The sequence below is a fragment of the Octopus bimaculoides genome, chromosome 2, assembly GCF_001194135.2.
Source record: "Octopus bimaculoides isolate UCB-OBI-ISO-001 chromosome 2, ASM119413v2, whole genome shotgun sequence".
Lineage (NCBI taxonomy): Eukaryota > Metazoa > Mollusca > Cephalopoda > Octopoda > Octopodidae > Octopus > Octopus bimaculoides.
Window position 1 is genome coordinate 167,139,518 of NC_068982.1, and position 19,748 is coordinate 167,159,265.

The window sequence follows — 19,748 nt, forward strand, 5'->3', positions numbered from 1 at the left end:
GTGGACCCCTACCTCTACCCGGAATTCATTGCTGTACTCATTTCCAACCCTCACCTTACTGGCCGCATCTCTGTACATGGCTTTCGAGTGATGAACCTCAGGAAGTTCATGAGCCAAGTTCCAGCCATTATATGCAAGCCCCATCTGCCTTGATACCCCTTTGTAGATTTTATGTCCTAATGGAAATGCTCACCCTACTTGTAACTTGTCACAAGGCAACTGTAGAGAGTACGCTCATATTCACTCCCAACTTTTTAGTCATCCATAGTCTGATGATATTTCAGAATAAAATTCCTTCTTCAGATATTCTTAGACGGAGTTGCTGCTATAATCGGTTTTTCAACGACTTTTTTTTTTTTGTAAGTGTATCAGCAGTGGTCTCACAAAGCTCCTTCTGGAATTCCTCAGTGCATTGTTGTATCATTCAAAACTTTTTATTCTTTACAAACAATACACAATGCTTCAAGCGAACTACAATACTCTCCTACTAATAGTCTAATTCACTGACATCTAACAAAACAAACCATAAAAGAATATGAAAATTAGTTATGCAGTCACTCCAACTCATTAACAGTACAAAATTAATATGCACAACACGTATTACTATCATAATATAAATTGATTGGTTGATAGCATATATGACGCAACAAACATCAATTAGATATGCATATAGATTTTAGTACATACAGTTCATATAACTATATACATTAATACACGCATATGCAAATCCATACAAACATTTCTATATAGACACCCACACATGTATAGATTTTTAAACAACCCATTGAAATTTTTAAAAAAACCCATATTTATTCACATTATGAGAATACCACACATATGCAATGTAGATAATACACATGCAATAAATACATCAATATAATATTTTAGAGTGACAATTTAGTTACTATTAATCAATAAACAATAGTCTCTGGCACACCAGCTGGTCATTAACTAACAAGGTGGTTGTTTACACTGCTGTTATGACTAATTGGCAGCATCTGAGAAAATAAAATAAGATTAGGAAATACAGAATATTACAAGCCAAACCTTGGAAGATTATGATACAGGCTAGTAAAACTGAATACATATTTACCACAGAACAAAGCACACCACACCAAACCAAACCAAACTGGTTTGTTTAATTCCTTCCTGTAAGATTCATCTAAAGTCATTCTGATCAACCAATCAATATTGTATACACTGACTAATCTAAACAGTCTTTATGACTAATATTCTTCTTGATGATAGGTATAATGTAGTAAAGATAGTTAAAATAGTACAGAGCCATATTATAAAGTTTTACAAGGAGAGAGATTCAGTTGGTTATCATAAGCCTTGTAGTGTCACATCACCAAAGACTTGGATTTTAGATTTGCCAATGCCATATTTCTAGCAATAACTTTTGTTACATCTCCTTCAATCCTTTCTTATAGTAGTTCAGGACTCAATAGAAGAATACATTTTTTTTCTCATACACAATATGGAAAAAAGCAGTGTAAGCAAGAAATATCAACATACACATTAACCAAAGAAATCTAAAGTCTTAGTATATTAAAGACAAACAGTTACTATACTTTTTGAGGTATTTAATCTTTTAAAACCAATATTCTTGTGAAATATATATAGGTGCAGATATGGCTGTATAGTAAGAAGTTTGCTTCCTAGCTGTATGGTTTTGGGTTTAGGTCCCACAGCATGGCACTTTGGGCAAGAAAGTCTTCTACTATAGCTCCAAGCTGACCAAAACTTTGTGAGTGGATTCGATAGACAGAAACTGAAAGAAGCCCGTCATATATGTATGTGTGTGTATTGGTTTGTTCAGGTCTCTTGTAACTTAGTAGTTTGGCAAAAATGGACTGACAAAATCATCATCGTTTAACATTTGCCACCCAGCAGAGTGGACTTAGTACTTTTTACATAGCACAGGCGAGGTCAGTTTTGGCAAGGTTTTTACAGCTGGATACCCCCCTCCACACATGGATATCTTGTGGAAATCCTCCTCCTAGAAGCGTGAAATTGAATGATGTCATTGGATTGCATGTGTTTCTGTGTTACACATTATCATTTATGAATACCAAATCTGACTTTCACAGCATGAAAAGTACAATTCATTGATGTGTTTAAAGCTTGGTTAAGGTAGAATTAATTAACTAAACTTGTACAAAGCAGTGTTGAATAAAATATATTTGTGTCAAGTCATATCCAACAAGTGTTTGAGATTAAAATATTGCTTAAATATAAAACTGAAGTGAATATAACACAAAAGATTACATTAAATATAAACACATTTTATAAAATATTGAAAAGTTAAACTTCACAAAATTTAAGTGCACATTTGGTCTCTAGAAAAGGAACTAAATATATCTAAATGCAAAATTTATTAATATTTTGTTCTTAGAAAGAGAATCACAACTGCAAGATCCTCTTTCATCAGCATTTAATGTCCGTTTTCCATGCTGGCATCAGTTGGATGGTTTAACCGAGGTTTGGAAAGCCAGTGGCTGCACCAGGTTCCAATTGATGGATAACCATGACAATACTTTTTCTCTAGTGAGAAGTTGATTTGGCATAAAGAGTTCAGCAGAGTAGTCAGTTAGCAGGCATGTCAAGACCTCAATCAATGCAAGGTAGTTCATTCAACAGATCAATGGTAAACACAGATGACCTTCTGAAGATAAGTGGATAAACTTCAGGAGGCTATGCTACTATCTTTATTAAATAGTTATGAAAAATGCAGGACTGAGGTGTAAGGTAGAGGGTAGCAATTTAGCTGTTAAACCAACCAGGTATTTAAAAGCATAATGAGTTGGTTGCACTGATATAGAATATAATGCAAATACATGACAACTGTTGGGTGAAAATATGTTGTCTGTTAACAGTGGAAGGTACCCATAGCAGAAGAAAACAAATGAAGTGATGAAACCAGATTCTGAGGTGCAAGGTCTGATGAGATGATACAAGACTGAAAAGAATGTTGATGAGGACCCAACCAATTTAAGCATGCAAAAATAGATGTTTATAATGATGAAACAAAGGTTTAAAAATAACAATCATTAAATATAATGGAAACTTTAGAAAACTGCAAATTTTAACATCAGATGTACAGCCCACACAAAATTTGCTGTTAGACATAACTTTTCACACTGATGCAATGCCACAAAATTGTAAATAGTTAATGTTAAAAGAATGACCCCACCCACCTTCCAATACATGACTAACCTACTGGTAAACCAATAAAGGAAGTTCTAATGCAGTTGCTTAACTTGCAAAAAATAGTAACCAAATCTCCCTGAAATCATGCTCGACTGCCTGGGAAAAACATTGGGCACATTGAATAATGTAATCCTAGATACAGTAGTTCTGAATAAAAGAAGGGATGATGATGATCATCCTCATTTAACATCTGTTTTCCATGCTGGTATGGGTTGGACAGTTTGACAGGAGCTGGCTAACCAGAGAGCTGTCAAGGCTCCATTTGCCTGTTTTGGCATGGTTTCTATGGTTGGATGCCTCTAATGCCAACTACTTTACAGGGAGTGCTGGGTGCTTTTCACCTAGCACTGACATAGGTACTGGCATGAGTGCTATGTGGCACCAACACGAGTGTTATGGGAGCCAAATAAGAAGCTTACTGAAAGTTGCAAATAAGTATGTAGGCAATAAAATTATTGGTAGAGGGATATCAAATGGTTGCATTGGAGTAAAAGGTATTAATCCTTGACACTGATCTGCTTAATACTGCACTGGTTCTAGGATACAAATTTCATGTTTTAAAGTGATCTAAAAAAAATCTTCCAAAATTCTATGTTATGTTTTAAACATAACAAAATTATTTCAATAAATTCATTATTTTCAAAATTAATTGAGACAAAGGCTGTGTATTTCAACAGAAATATGGTGACAAAAGAGTTAAAGACGGAGATGAGCAAAAGCTGAAAAATTTTCTACCTGAGTAGAGACAATGCAGTGTAAGAGACAATGGACGCCTTGCAACAGTAAAAGAGTTAAATGTGTATGGCCAGGTTGATATGCATCATTAATCTAGGAGACTGATTGAATATATGTAAAAGAGTTAAAAAAAAAAAAGAAAAAGGCTATGTACCAGAGCCATTTCAAAACCAATTGGATGTTGTATGTGGGGAGTGGGTGAAAGGGGGAGGTCAACCCTGCTTTAAAAAAAATTTTAATGGAAAATGATTTAATTAAGAGAAATTACTGTGGCAGACATAGCTTGAACAAACTTCCAAGGAAAGAGATTGAGTTAGATCTTAAAAAAAAAAAGATAAGAAAAGGAAAAAAACCTCACACATATTTGATCAAGAAGTGCTCTTAAAAGCTTTAAAAAGGTTACCAAGGGTTACCAGTTTCCCGCATCAATGATTTTGATTGCTAAGTGAACTAAGTTGAAAGTAGAAGGAAAAATGGTGCCTTTGGAAACTAGAAACAGTCAGTATTGGCAAAAGCAGCAAAATATGAGAAGTTCAACCTACAAAACATATCCTGTTTACAAATGTTCAGTCAAGTAGAATTAGGTGTATTGCTCAAATACACCAAAATTCATAGAGAAATCCTATATTTCAAACCATTTAAGCAAGAAAAAGAAAATAGAAAACAGTGTTTATAACTGAGAATTTCTTTATATGTTAAAAATAATTTGTTTTGTAGAGTTTTCTCACCTACACCTCACTCTCAACTAATATGTCATCATTTGCAGTGAAGTCATGAACAGGACACTGACACAAACTGCTTGATAAGTGACCTTTCTCAGAGTTCTACATTAAATCACTAGATAAATATACTGCTCAAACATATTTGAAATATATATGATATAATTACATCTTTTATATTAGTTTTGATTTAGTTATCTGTAAATGAGCACCATAAATGCTTAAATGATTATGTGCTTGCTTATAATTAATCACAACTAATTTTGAATGCATAGTGCATGTTTGAGTATTTATATACAGTTACATGTGTACACATTATTTTAAATACACATTTGTATGAATATAAAGTGTGGCCAAAAATCCCAAAGAGCATTTAACCATTAAGGTTGTAAATATCTGTTTTTGTGCTCATGTTCAAAATTTATATTATATTTGTACAACCTGAGCCACCCATGATCAGAAGATCAATGTACAAAAGAATTCCAGACATGACCATACATGCATATACAAAATCACACACACAAATACATTCAAACTACAAAAACTAAGATTAAATGCTGAGATAATGATTACATGGTCATAAGTTCAAACCCTCAATTCTTTAGAATCAACATGGATATGGTCATGTTGGGGTACCAACTTCAGTGACAGTTGATCCAGGTCTTTGGAGTTATGTTTGCTCTATATTTTGGGAGCCATAATTTTTTGTATTTAGCATCAAAAGTATGTAGATTAGTGAGCTGGTGGAGACTGTTCAACCTTTTCAAATAATTGATCTGGGAACATAGACAATACCCTCAATCGTTTTACAAAAGTTGTGTATCTTTAAATGAAAAACTGCAGCAGAGGCTTGGTCACAGGTTGGAAGTTATCCTCAGATTAGAGGAGGTGGTTTGAATGCTTATAACAGAGTGTACCCTGTTAAAGGCACCCAAAAGCCAGGTGACTGTCAAATCAATCAATGAATTAAGTCTTTCACCTAAGAATAGGAACAGCCCCTCCAAAATTTTTGAAAAAAACTAGGCCAAGGTTTTGTGCATCAGGAATGAACCAGAAACCACAGCTGTGAAATAAACTTCTGAACCATACAACCATGTCTGTGCAGTGATCTAATTCACATAAAAATCTAATTAGAAATATTTATGTAGTGAGGATGAAACAACATTAGTTTAATGATTAACACAGGAGATGACTGTACATGTTTTGGACGTATTAAACCCCAACAGGGTATAAATTTCACCATGCTTGCTGCTAAAATAGTAATGAGGAAAATGCTCAGTAAATATATTATATTGCACATGAAAGGCACTAGTTGTTCAGTCAAGTCAAGCAGATCTATGACCAGAGGCATTTCACTTATTACCGTTTTCCTAAGGCTGTTTTGGATTATCCAATGTATTCTTCAATATTTGAGATAAGAATGTGGTCTGAAGGTTACTTGACTTTAGCAAGTTGAACAGCCATGTAGAAACTCCTTTAGTGCAAAGGAATGGACTCTAAATATATGGTCTTCTAGATACATGACAAAATTTTCTATTACAGATTGGGTTCACTGATTTATGGGATTTATCAATGTTCATGTGTGAATAAAAACAAAATATCTATCCTTTACAATAGAAAGGAATAAATGGGAGGAAATGCTTGGAGTTGCCTACTGCATAGAAACTTAATACTGACGCTAGTATACTTGATGTAGTGGGACAATGAATAAATAAATAAATTAAAATACGCCTTTAGTAATGAGAATAATCATTATCTAAATGACTAATTCTGGTCACAAAAGGCAGGGGAGACAATCTCGAAATTTTAATTTAAAATGGAATGCAGTGAGAAGTGAGGAATCTTGAGCAGCTTGACCAAACTTTTGCAGGTTAATGTCTCAGTAAAAATATAAGCCAGGAAGATATACTTAAGAATTATGTCTCGTGGAAGGAATGATCAATGTGCTTAGTGGAGGATCTAAGGGCGAAACAAAGATGGTGAGAGAGTATGCAGCTTCTAGTTCACGAACAGACACCAATATAGCAACAAGCAATATAAGTCTAAGTTCATTCATATTTAGAATTCTTAATAGGAATATTAAATCGACACCGAAAGTATGAGAAACAAAGTTAACTACAGTGGGATTTGAACTCCTGACTAAATATCACAAAGCATTTTGTCTAACGCTCTGAATGACAATCAACAACCAACAGGTGATCAGCACTTTTGACTTCAGCGAACGTGGATACAACGTTTATATATTTCCCAAGTGAAAATATATGCGTGTGTGAGAATATATAATAAAAGTTTCCCGAGAGAGGGAGAGAGAGAGAGAGGGAGTGAGAAAGATCCTTAGCTTTTTGATAGAAATGAGTGTGTAAGCATGAAAAGGATGGGTGCAGCTACATTTGATTCAACAATGTATTTTCGGGTGTTGTCGGTTTGAATAATTATATTTTTCATAGCACAGCAACTCCTTTCTGCTCCGAGACCTTGAGCTACCCAAAATGATATAATTCGTGTGTGTGTAAACGGTATATTATTTTCTTCAGAAGAATGGGCGGAAAATTACCTAAGTTGTATTATGTGGAACGTGCCAAATGTGATTTATACATGTATAAGATGTGCTTCCGTAACTTCGTACTAGTAGTTTAAAAAAACCAAACGAACCAGTTTGTTACCTTTAATCATTTAATGTACGAATTTTTTTTATACATTTGAATGAATATTTTCGTTCGCTGCTTCCATGTCAATCCTTAAACGACGTGGACAATATTTCCCATACCAAAATTGGATGGAAGTTCAACATTAATAGAATGTTTCTATGGGAAGTCAATTTTTCACACTAGTTCAATTTACTTAGCTGTCGGGTTTATAACTCACACCCCAGGAAGATTTATCTAATCCGCTTAACCACGAGTTTTTAAGAGCTCTTTGGGGCTGTTGCATCAATGGAATATAACGAATTATAGATAAATGCAAAATATAAACACTGGCATTGTAATGCACACACATGTATGTGTATACAGAGGCACTAACATACACGTGTAAGCATTCGTGTTTGTGAAATTTAAGAAAATACATACATGACACATCAAATGCGGAGAATAATAGTGACAAATTATATTATTTGTTTGTATCAAGTCCGAAAACAGTCCACCGCCTTTAGTCCCCAGGACTTATTCTTTGTAAGCCTAACACTTATGCTATCTGTTACTTATGCCGAACTGCTAAGTTACGGGCTTCTTTCAGTTTCCGTCTACCAAAATCGAGTCACAAGGCTTTGCTCTGCCCGAGGCTATAGTAGAAGACATTTGCCCAAGATGTCACGCCATGGGACTGAACCCGGAAGTATGTGGTTGGTAAGCAAACTACTTACCACATAGCCACTCCTGCGCGCTTGTGTATATATATATATATATATATATATCGACTCCTGCGTGTGTGTGTGTGTGTGTGTGTGTGTGTGTGTGTGTGTGTATATATATAGTACACGTGCGTTTCATTTTGACAATTATGGTACTCATACCGTAATTTAGCCATATGTTTCACTACATATATATATATGAATTTTCTTTTGAGTATATATATATCTATACAGATAGATAAATTTTCTTTTTGCATAGACTTCGTAACTGAGAGGCTTCTCGCAATCCCTTGAACATTTGCAATTAACTAATAAGTAATTAAATTAAAACCATTCATTATTAGTAATAAAACGTTACTAATAACAAAGCAGCAATGAAACGTAAAACAATTGATTTTTTTCCTTAACTATAGTATTCAGTTTACAATTTTCTTAATGTTTTCATTAAAAGACGGACGTAACTGCACTTCTACACTTATCGTTTCACAGTTTAATAGTATTTAGCAGGTTATCAACATTTTCGATCCAGTGTATATTCTGGACTGTACAACTAGTTTACATCAACATTCTAACTTATTTTTCAATCAATAAAATTAGAAATTCTCCCGCAATGTTAACAACTGTCTTTACCACTATGAATACGTCTGCCCCAACTAGTTAGCATGAAATCAGCTGTAACAATCCCAATACCAACATTACAGATACACATATGTATATTATACATACCTACATACACATATGTATAGTCGCTAACGTGTGTGATTCCTTCAGCCTACATCATCCACATATCACCATCGCAGCTGACTTTCACACTCTCTCTAAAACACATACTTCTCCCATCCCTCTTTTAGTGTCCCTTCTCTTCCTACTACTCCATATTTATTTCCTCCTCTCATTGTTTCTTCCTATCCATCCTAGCTCTTCTTTTAACTCCTACCATAGTGCTTACAATAGTCTTTCTTGCACCAACTCTCTTTAACCCAACACCTCCAACTACCTATAATTTTGTGTTCTCCTCCTACTCTGTTATCTCCTCCTGTTCCTCTGAGCTATTCATTCCTCCGCCCTTGACAGATACTGTTTGCACTCGCCTCCTCCTCTTCCTCTTAAATATCTCTTACCAACCCCTGTAACACTCTCTTCTACACCTACCACAAATATGTTTGTGCTTGCCTTCTCTTCCCCCTCCCTATAGTTTTCTTATCTCCCACTATTTCCGCGACACTCTCTCCTCCACCCACCACAGACGGAACAGGTCCGAGCCTTTTCAAAATGGCTTCCAACGGTGTGGATGGTGAAACGAACGCCGATCGTAACGTCGAAATATGGAAGATAAAGAAGCTGATCAAAAGCCTGGAGGCGGCTAGGGGGTAAATGTTTTCGCTCAATCTTCACGTACTGGTGAAACATTCTCTTAACGTTGGGCCGACATAGGGAGTTGTGTAAATTCCCCAAAACTAGTCGACCAGTTTCTTTGCTGCCTGTCTGTATATGTGTGTATATAAGCGTGTGTGTGTGTGTGAAAAGAAATTTTTTCTGTACCTCTCTCTCTCTCTCTCAGTATGTTTGCCACATGGCTTAATGTTCGCCCATCCTTTTATTCATTTACCGACAACTGTAGATTTCCACAGGCTATAAATGGTTACCTATACAATTTTGTTTTTGTTTTTAAAAACTGGGTTACAATCTTTTTTTTTTTTATGATTTCAATTGATGATAGATAACAGCACAGTAAAATATATATCTATATAATCGTTCTATACACATGCAGCCTGTCTCATAAACATAAAATTTCACTGTAAGTCTGAAGAGTTTCTATCGTACCGTTTGCTTTATAGTCGCAGCTGCCTGTTTGAGACTAGTATCAGTCAATCCAGTATATATGTATATATATACATATATATAATATAATATACACGTTGTGGCCTGCTACTATACACCGGATTCTCTTTACATCCTAAACTACAACTACCCAAGCAAGAAGCTTAAAAGCATTACTCTTATTTAAACATTTATAATTATCACACATATGTACATGTACCTTAACTTATATAATATGTACCGTTGATGAAATAAAAACTCTCCTAGAATGAAGATATGTCGCATATCTATTAACCTCTGTCTGTCTAACAATCTGTGATCATACAATCTTATAATTTAAGCTTTCTTGTATACGAGACATCGAGGGAACCTTTCTCAACCTAGCCATTTATTTAACACGTCTCTTTCTGTTGAAATTAGCTGTTTTACTTCCTTTCCTAGTTTATTAATTATTAAATCCGTTTCAAAGCTATTATTAATGTTAGAATTATCATTATTCGTGAAACGTACGTTGCCTTTTAATTGATGTGTTCATTATCTCCAGTAGTTTGTGGTATGACGTGCTGAGGCACTTGCTTCTTATTATCCCATTTATGTAAACCATGCTTCTCTCACCTGGCTGTCACCTTAATGTAAGATCCAAGTGTTGCTGTCATAAGGCCACTCAATTACTTCACTAGCACATCATATATATATTTATACATATAAAGATTTTCACTAACATGCTGTGCTAATAGTAATTACATACTATATGTGCACATTACATACACAGCACTAATATACATCACATAATACACACGTTAATCTAAGTAAGCATGAATATTTGCTAAATTAAACGAAACATAATATTGTATATATTACATTGTGTACAGTTTATACTATTTAATTCGTACTATATATAACGCTATATTTCATCGTTGTTGAGGTTAAGGCCTAGGTCGGCCCTAATACAACAAACTTATGATGAAAGACATATCGACTGTGATTTCACCGCCTTTTTAAGAATATCTACTGCTAGATTAGCTAGATTATTCAGTGTCCTTCTCTTTAAGACTTTAGGGACATTTGTTTGCTATTTTAAGCAAGTTTAGCGACCACGTAAATGTCCCCTTGAGATTACTGTGTATTGAATAGCAAAAATAGATTGTGAAATATAAAAAATCCAGTGGCGTATAAACCACTTCAGTGAATCTCTGCCATATATCTTTCTCCTTCAAAGAACTTGTTAGACCAAAGTTTGTTGGTAGATTTATCTACATCCTTATTTTACTCTGTGTGTGTATATATGGTACCAAAAAAAAAAGTATTTAGTGCTGAATGTAAGCTTATGTTGAAAATGTATAGATGGTTATTTGTACCACGACACATGTGATAGAGTCAACTCGAAAACGTGACATTCTTAACCCGCAACACACTAATCACCAGCTGTTTGTCTTGACATGGTTTTTTTTTTATGTGTGCGTGAATGGGGAAGGGGGGTTTTTAATGCTTTGATTCAGTGCATTACTGTTATCACGAGTGCTGTGTGATACAGATTACCGCGAGTTTTCGGACCCGGTTTCAATTCACAATTTGAATTCATTTGTTAGAGATCTTGAGAAGTTAGTATTGCGACATGTCGTGTACTCTCTCTCTCTCGCAAAGAATTCGTGACTAAGAAAGAAATTGTAACTATAACCACGATTTATTTTTGAACTTTCAAATATCTTTTGTTACTTTTTTTCTTTCTGTAGAAGTAAAATTATGTTGAGTAACTGAAGGAACTGTTCAGAGTTTTACATATAAATTGGTCAGCAGGAAATTACATAGAATTTGTATTTCAATTTTTATCTCTTGTCCAACTTAGATGTACTATTCTTTTCAAAAGTATGTATGAGTAGCAATTCTAGATGTGTAAATTTGGTGAGTTATGCCCCCCTTATTTCAGTTGAGACTTGATACTTTTGTTTTCTTTGCAAAATAATGATTCTGTTTCTTTTACTCTGTTCTGCAACTCTTCTAATGGAAGCACTTGCACTCTCTTCATTTGACTTAGACTTTTGAAGTCATTGACGTTTAAGGAAGGAAGGTCCTGTATTGAATATCGATCGCGTTGCATGAAATCTACCCGTTTAATAATTATATTTGAAACGAAGCTAACAAGTGTCTGCTCGCTCTTCTTCGTCACGTTGAATACTATAATAATGATGATCATCTAAGTAGTAAAAGTTGACTAACGATTTGGCACGGTTTTCACTTCTGACTCTACTTCTTTTAAACAAAAATCGAGTTACTATAACAAGTGTGATTATTTTGACTAATTCTAGCTACAGAACTTGTGAAGTTTCAATTTATAACTTCTTTAGGGTTGATTATTTTTGTAAGATATATCAAGAAATTTGATTTAATCGTTATCAAAAGTAGTAATATGGGAAATTAGTGTTATTAGGTTAATGTGAAGTGCTTAAAATTCATAGATACAGACAAAATGTTTACACCAGAAATTGTGGTGGAATTGGTGTTGAAGAATTTTAACTAACCCCCCCCCCCCCAAAAAAAACAAAAAATTGGTTCTCAGATTTATAATATGATTCTTATATTGGAATTTTCTCTTTGAATGAAAAGCAGACTGATACGTGTATGCAAAGTACACGATTGCATGCTAGTGAAACTTGGGCATTGAATGAAGAGAAAGTATAAAGACTGGTATGTCATGAAGTTTGGATTTTTGAACTGGTTTGTGTGTAATCTTAATGTTTAAGGACAACAGAGCAGAAGTGAGTTGAAGAAAAGACTGGATTTAAGAGAAATTGGATATAATGAGTGGAAACTGTTGGTACAGATGTGATACTAAAAGAGTGTGACAGCTGGGTAAAGAAATGCCAAGCAATCCATGTGGGACATTCATGTTGAAGACTGAGACATGGGATAAAGTGGTAAAAGCCGACTGCAAGAGGCTGAACCTCACAACAGAGGTAACAAAGAACCACACTAAATGGTGTGGTACAGAAAACATGCGATCATGGAAAAGTGGATCTAAAATGGTTTAATATCTCCAGTTTAGAATAGATTAATGAAAAATTGCCAGTTTAAATATTTTAAAGGTGTTTTGAAATATATTTTTGTTGTTAGGGGAAACACACTTTGCCAGAATTTGTGACAAAAGTGGTCTCGCAGTGTTTCATTTCCATTTCTGATTTTCTTCATTTCATGTGTTCACCAACTAGAATCAAGACTGCTGATGGCTTATCTTTCTACATATAAAAGACAGTTACTGTGTGAAATTTGGATAGAGTATAACAAACTACAAAATTCCTCTGGGTAGCACATAAAGGAAAGCTCTTTGAAAGGTTCTCAGACTTTAAATTGAACAGCATTTGAGATAGAATTCTCTAATTTATCTTGGATAATATAAAGTTTTTTCAATGATCAAATAGCTCAAATTGGAATTATTTACAAACCAATCCTCAGGTATTTTATTGTTTATGGAAGAATAAAATATCAAATATTTAAGGATTAACTATTTCTAATTTGTCTACATCAACACATGAAATGGTCTTGTTCATATTACTTATAAATATGTTGTTTCAGTTCTTTTGACATAAGCAATAGAATATGAAAGAATTATCTTAATCTAAGAAATGGTTCTTGTTTGGTTTTTTTCTTTACTCTTCTTGTACTTTATCCATGTTTGTCCAATGAAATGAAATTTGTAAAATAATTTTACTGCATAGTTGTTTCCAAATTTGAAAAGGGAAGCTTTTCTGCATAATCTCACCATCATTCAGCATCCACTTTTCCATGCTTGCAAAGCTTAAATAGAATTTGTTAAGGCAAATTTTCTATAGCCTGATTCCCTTCCTGTTGCTAACCCTCACCTGTTTCCAAACTAGGTAGTAGTTCCCCATAGCCTGACATTTTTCATGGAAGACTAGAAGCAAACATCCTTGCTTTTATGATACTCATTTACAACCATCAGGTGATGTCTTGACATTGGTATACACACACACACACAACAGACTTCTTTCAGTTTCCACCTTCTAAATTCACTCATAAGGCTTTGAGTAGCTTGGGGATATTGTAGAAGACGCTTGCCCAAGATGCTGTGCAGTGGGACTGAATCCAAGACTGCATGGTTGGAGAGCAACCATACGGTGGTATGGTCAAAGAGTTTGCTTTTCAGCCATATGGTTTTCAGTTCAGTCCCACTGTGTGGCACTTAGATAAGTGGATTTGGCAAATACAAGCAAGCCCATTTTGTAAGTATATGTGTGTTTCTTTGTCTTGACCTCATGTAATAATTGTAAGTGAGCACCAGTGTAATTTGTTTCCAGTCTTCTGTGAAAACATGTTTGGCCTGGGGAAAATATTACCTTACTCAAAAAACAGCTGGGAGTTGGCAACAGGAAAAGCATCCAGTCATAGAAAATCTGCCTCAATGAATTCACTTGTCTGATCCATGGAAAAATGGACATTAAAATGATACACACACACAATCTTTCTGTCTCTCTCTCTCTCTCTCACATTTCACACACACACACGTTTGTGTTTATATACTCTTATCAGCAGTTTAGTTACTATTATACATTATTTTAGAAAGAATACAGTTTGAGTAATTGCCTCCTGATCTTATGGTTATTTAACCAGTTAACTGAAAAATAGTATTTAGATTTGGTTTGTACTTTAAATGAAGTAAATATATTGGAAATTTGGCATATCATCATCATCGTTTAACGTCCGCTTTCCATGCTAGCATGGGTTGGACGATTTGACTGAGGACTGGTGAAACCGGATGGCAACACCAGGCTCCAATCTAATTTGGCAGAGTTTCTACAGCTGGATGCCCTTCCTAACGCCAACCACTCAGAGAGTGTAGTGGGTGCTTTTACATGTCACCCGCACGAAGGCCAGTCAGGCGGTACTGGCAACGGCCACGCTCGAAATGGTGTCTTTTATGTGCCACCCGCACAAAAGCCAGTCCAGGGGCACAGGCAACGATCTCGCTCGAAAACCCTACGAAGGCCAGTCAGGCGGCACTGGCAATGGTCACGCTCAAAATGGTGCATCTTATGTGCCACCCGCACAAGAGCCAGTCCAGGGGGGGTAATACTGATATATCAAAATTTACTGCGGTGAAGTTTAAGTGACACTCTTTCATACATATTATTATGCACACATGTTTTTCAGGCTGATTAAGATGTATATATAAAGTACATTAAATGAATCTCATAAATTTTAGCTTAACCCTTCAGCATTTAAACCAGCCATTAACCAGATCCAACCTCTCACACCTACCTTACAATGATGGTCTAAAAATATATGGTCGCATAATTGAAATCTGAAGGCTACAAGATAATGTAGGATGAATTCAAAGCAATGTGAATAATTGTTGCATTTGATATAAATCTGAATGCTAAAGGGTTAAAATGCTCAAATATTATTAAATATCCGTTGTTATTCAGTTTTATTGGAGTATTGATTGCATGGTGATAGGTGTACCATTTGGTATGGTGGTGATGCAGAAACAAAATGAATAGGCTCGCTCAAGTAAGAACTGAGTCAGTCACTTTTTGGAAAATTTCAATATAAATCTGATTAGGACTAACTTCACCCAAATGATAGATAAAGGACTTTGTACAAGTCAGCTTAGAGACAATTTTTTTCAGGGTCTTGTTTGTCTCCCTAAGAGAGGATGGGAACATGGCTGAACAAGACTCAGTTAAATGAGTAATGTGAATGCGTAGTGCTAGTGTTATTTGTTTTAATTGAAATTAATATAGTTGTCTTTTATAGACTTTGTCATTTGTAGTGTGAATGTCCTTAACTATAATGACTGCAAATAATAGCTTGTAATTTTCTAGAAAGTCTATTTTAGTCTAAACTTCTGTTGGCCATTAAATACATCTAGTTGTAGTTTTAGCCATTCGCCTAGTCTGGATCTGAATAATTTTTATGAGACTGAGAATAGATGGAGCTTTTTGTTTTTGTAGCTGAAAGTGTCTAAGAATCTAAGGTAGGGGAGGAAACCAAACAGGAAAACAAAGATTGATTAGAATTAAATTAAGCTAAATTCTAAAATGTTTTCTTTTTTTTTTTTTACTTATTCTGCTCATTTAAAGTTATAGCTCCTGATGTAATGGAGCAAACTAAGTAAAATCATCAAATAATTTAATGTAGTTCATTTATTGCTAATATTGAACTCTGTTTTATATTATTAAGCAGTCACATCACTACAGACAGGATTTTTGCTTTTTCCTTCCATTTGTTTGTTGGAATATGAGGACATCATTGTAAACTAGGGGCAATATTAACTCTCGAATATTTTTTTCACTTTATTTTACAAGCTATTGTAGAAAATAAAATTACTCCATTAATTTTCTTATTCATCAAATGTCATTAGAAATTTTCTATGTGTTTCTCAAACACTCCAAAAATGTTATAAGTATTCAAATTAGGTTAATTTTTACAGGTTTTATTTCATATTTTATTTTTAATGTCTAAGATAGTCTGAATGATATATAATGGTAGTTAGTTTTAAAGATTTTGGCACCAGCTTTGCCATTTATCTGTCTAGAGATCAATATTTTAAATATCAGTAAGGAACTAGAGTTCGTTATGTTTATTGTAGAGGGACTTGGGCTTGTCTAATATAAAACAAAACAAAAAAATAATTTTATATTCTAGAATATGTAGAATACCTATTTCTTTTAATTATTTGTAAGTCTTTTCACTGATCAGTTTTAAAAAAGTATAGGTAGAATATAGATATGCTACTAGCTGTGGCAAAGTTTAATTTTCTGGTTTATAGATCAAAATTGAGATGGATCTCTTAAGCCATTGAGCAGCTGGTATAATACCAGTATTGCTTGTGGTTGGATGTACCTTGACACATTTGGTTGCTTGCTAATGAGCTACATAACTTTGCCCTTTCACCAACACAAATAAATGGGTGTATTTTCCTTGAGGTTCTTGCTTGTAAATGGAATCAAACTAACCGAACAGTGCATGTTAAATCAAAAGAAATCAAATGGATAGGAAGTAAAACATTTATTTCCTTTTGAACTTATTTAGATATTGTTTATATTTTAATTCGTTTATTTGTTTTTGTCTGCAATTATCTTCTTTCTTATACATATTCTCTATTCCCCCGACCCTTTTTCTTCAATTTTTAATGTAATAATACGAGGGCTTGGCTTTGTGGTGAGCCATTAACTGCAAAATAAATACTATTGTAAACATGGAAAATGTTCATTACATTGTTTTTTTTGTTTTTTTTTATCTATATAAAGTCTTAATAATTGAAAAATTTATCTTGCTGTAAAATAGCTTTTAAAAAACAATTAGAAATATTTTGGGATTTGCAGAACTATATGATGGTAGCTTTAATAATTGAAATGGACTCTAAACTTTGGTTTTTATAGAATACTGGCTAGTTTCTTTGCATGTACAGGTAAAAATAATTTATTCAACAACTGGTTACAGTAAAATAGGTTCAGATTTTATTTATATCATCATTTTCCATGATGGTATGGGCTGGATGATTTGACAGGAGCTGGTAAGCCAAAGGACTGCACCAAGCTCTACTGTCAGCTTTAGCATAGTTTCTATGACTAGATGCCCATCTAATGTCAACCACTTCACTGAGTGTACTGGGTGTGTTTTACATGGCACCAGCATTGTTGAGATCACCAATTAACTTGCAAGACAGACCCTTCAACTGAGAAGGAGGGATGATATTGAGGGAAGTGATTTTGTCAAGTTTTCCTTTGACGATGTTAATCACAAGCCAGTTTTATTTTTGGGGGTAGTTTTTGTTTTTACTATTGGATTCTCTTTATGCTACTAACCAATCTACCCTGAAATAATGAGTGAAGTTTGATTTTTTTGCTCAGCCTGACAAATTTAGGGTATGTAGTTGTCACTGCTTGTGCACTACTCAAATGGTTTTGTAACTATGTGATCAGCAGTCTTTTATGTAATGTAATTATATTTGAAGCATAGGTACATGAAATGTTCTATTTTCCTCATCTTGGGTGATCATAATCAATGGTACTGACAGGTTTTGACTGGCTACCTCTAATATATATATACATGTGTATGTGCCTGATCCTGAGTAACAGTCAAATGAAAGTTCTGTGATCAATTCCTATCCTGACTTGAGCAGAAATATCTTTTCTTAAGACAGTCAGTGTCAACTCATCAAAATGAGCCAGTCATTCCCACTGTCTTTTCATGCTGGCATGGATCGTTTGATTTGACTGGATCTGGCGAGCCACATGACTGCATTTTGCTCCAGTGTCAGCTTTGGTGTCGTTTCTACAACTGAATGCCCTTTCTAATGCCAAACACTTTACAGTATGTTCTGGGTGTTTTTTTCATGCCACTGGCACTAGTGAGGTTGCCAAGTAACTTGCAAGACAGGAAAATCAGTATCTAAGATTTTAGCCCTTTAGCATTTAGATTACCCTGTCAAATGTAATGCTTATTTATTCATATTATTTTCAGTTAATCATACATTATCTAGTAGCTTTAAGATTTCAATGATGTGATTGTATATTTTTAGAATGACATTGCAGGGTAGTTGTGAGTGGCCTGATCTGTTCAATTTCAACATAAAACTGGTAGGATATGGCTGGTTTGAATGCTAAAGAGTCAAAGCATTCAACATGAGGAAAATAGCCGAAATAAAGCATTTTGTGTGGATTATTTCTAAAGATTGGTAGCAATACATGCTGAAAAAAAGAACTGGTGTATATATATATATATATATATGTATATATATTGAGCATGGCCATTGCTAGTACTGCCTGGGTGTGGCCGTTGCCAGTACTGCCTGACTAGCCCTCGTGCCGGAGGCTGCACCAGGCTCAATCTGATCTGGCAAAGTTTCTACAGCTGGATGCTCTTCCTAACACCAACCACTCCGAGACACCAGCACGAGTGTCAGTCAGGCGGTTCTGGCAACGACCACGTTCAAAAAGGTGTTTTTTACGTGCTACCTGCACAGGAGCCAGTCTGGCGGCACTGGCAACAACCATGCTCAAATGGTGCTTTTCATGTGCCACCAGCAAGGGAGCCAGTCCATGGCCCTGACAATGATCACGCTCGGATGTGCCTTTAACGTTCCACTGGTACAGTGCCAATCAGGAAGTACTGCGTCAGCGATTTTGATTTGTTTTCACTTGCCTCAATAGGTCTTCGCAAGCAAAGTTTGTCCAATGAATGAGGGTATTCACAAGTGGGCTGGTTACACCCACTGGCATAGGCCATGGGCCATGGTCTCACTTGGCTTGTCGGGTCTTCTCAAGCACAGCATATCTCCAAAGGCCTCGGTCACTTGCCATTGCCTCAGTGAGGCCCAATGTTCGAAGGTCATGCTTCACCACCTCATCCCAGGTTTTCCTGGTTCTACCTCTTCCACAGGTTTCCTCAACTGCTAGGGTATGACACTTTTTCACACAGCTATCCTCATTCATTCGCAACACATGACCTTACTAGCGCAGTCATCTCTCTTGCACATCACATCTGATGCTTCTTAAATACAACTTTTCTCTCAGGGTGCTTACACTGTTGTGTATGCACACTGACATTACACATCCAGCAGAGCATACTGGCTTCATTCTTTGCAAGCTTACGCATGTCATCAACAGTCACTGCTATGTAGCATGGCTGTTCATACACATGCATCATATAGTCTATCTTTTACTTTGAGCAAGAGACCCTTTGTCACCAGCAGAAGTAGGAGGTCTCTGAACTTTGCCCAGGCTATTCTTATTCTAGCAGCTACACTTTCAGAGCATCCACCCCTGCTACTGACTTGGTCCCCTAGGTAATGGAAGCTATCAACTACTTGTAGTTTTTCTCATAACCACCCACACACCTACCTTAAAAATATCACACAAATCAACATTTTTGATTTGTGCCTAGCTCTG

The 19,748-nt window shown here is 35.2% G+C and overlaps 2 protein-coding genes across 4 annotated transcripts in view; one reads left to right on the forward strand and one right to left on the reverse strand.

The window, feature by feature from the left end:
- LOC106872979 (L-seryl-tRNA(Sec) kinase) overlaps positions 1-8,851 on the reverse strand; it is a 62,335-nt gene extending 53,484 nt beyond the window's left edge. The window contains exon 1 of one of the 3 annotated variants that reach the window (XM_014920167.2): positions 8,743-8,851. The gene's annotated coding sequence lies outside the window, so the exon portion shown is untranslated. The remainder of the gene's footprint in view (positions 1-8,742) is intronic. The other 2 variants (XM_014920168.2, XM_014920169.2) reach the window with 2 other exon arrangements.
- A 383-nt stretch (positions 8,852-9,234) lies between these two features.
- The window catches only part of LOC106872975 (eukaryotic peptide chain release factor subunit 1), a 35,011-nt gene continuing 24,497 nt past the window's right edge, over positions 9,235-19,748 (forward strand). Inside the window, exon 1 of the mRNA XM_014920161.2 lies at positions 9,235-9,386. Within this exon, the coding sequence (XP_014775647.1) occupies positions 9,289-9,386 (98 nt within the window). The 5' untranslated portion in view covers positions 9,235-9,288. The remainder of the gene's footprint in view (positions 9,387-19,748) is intronic.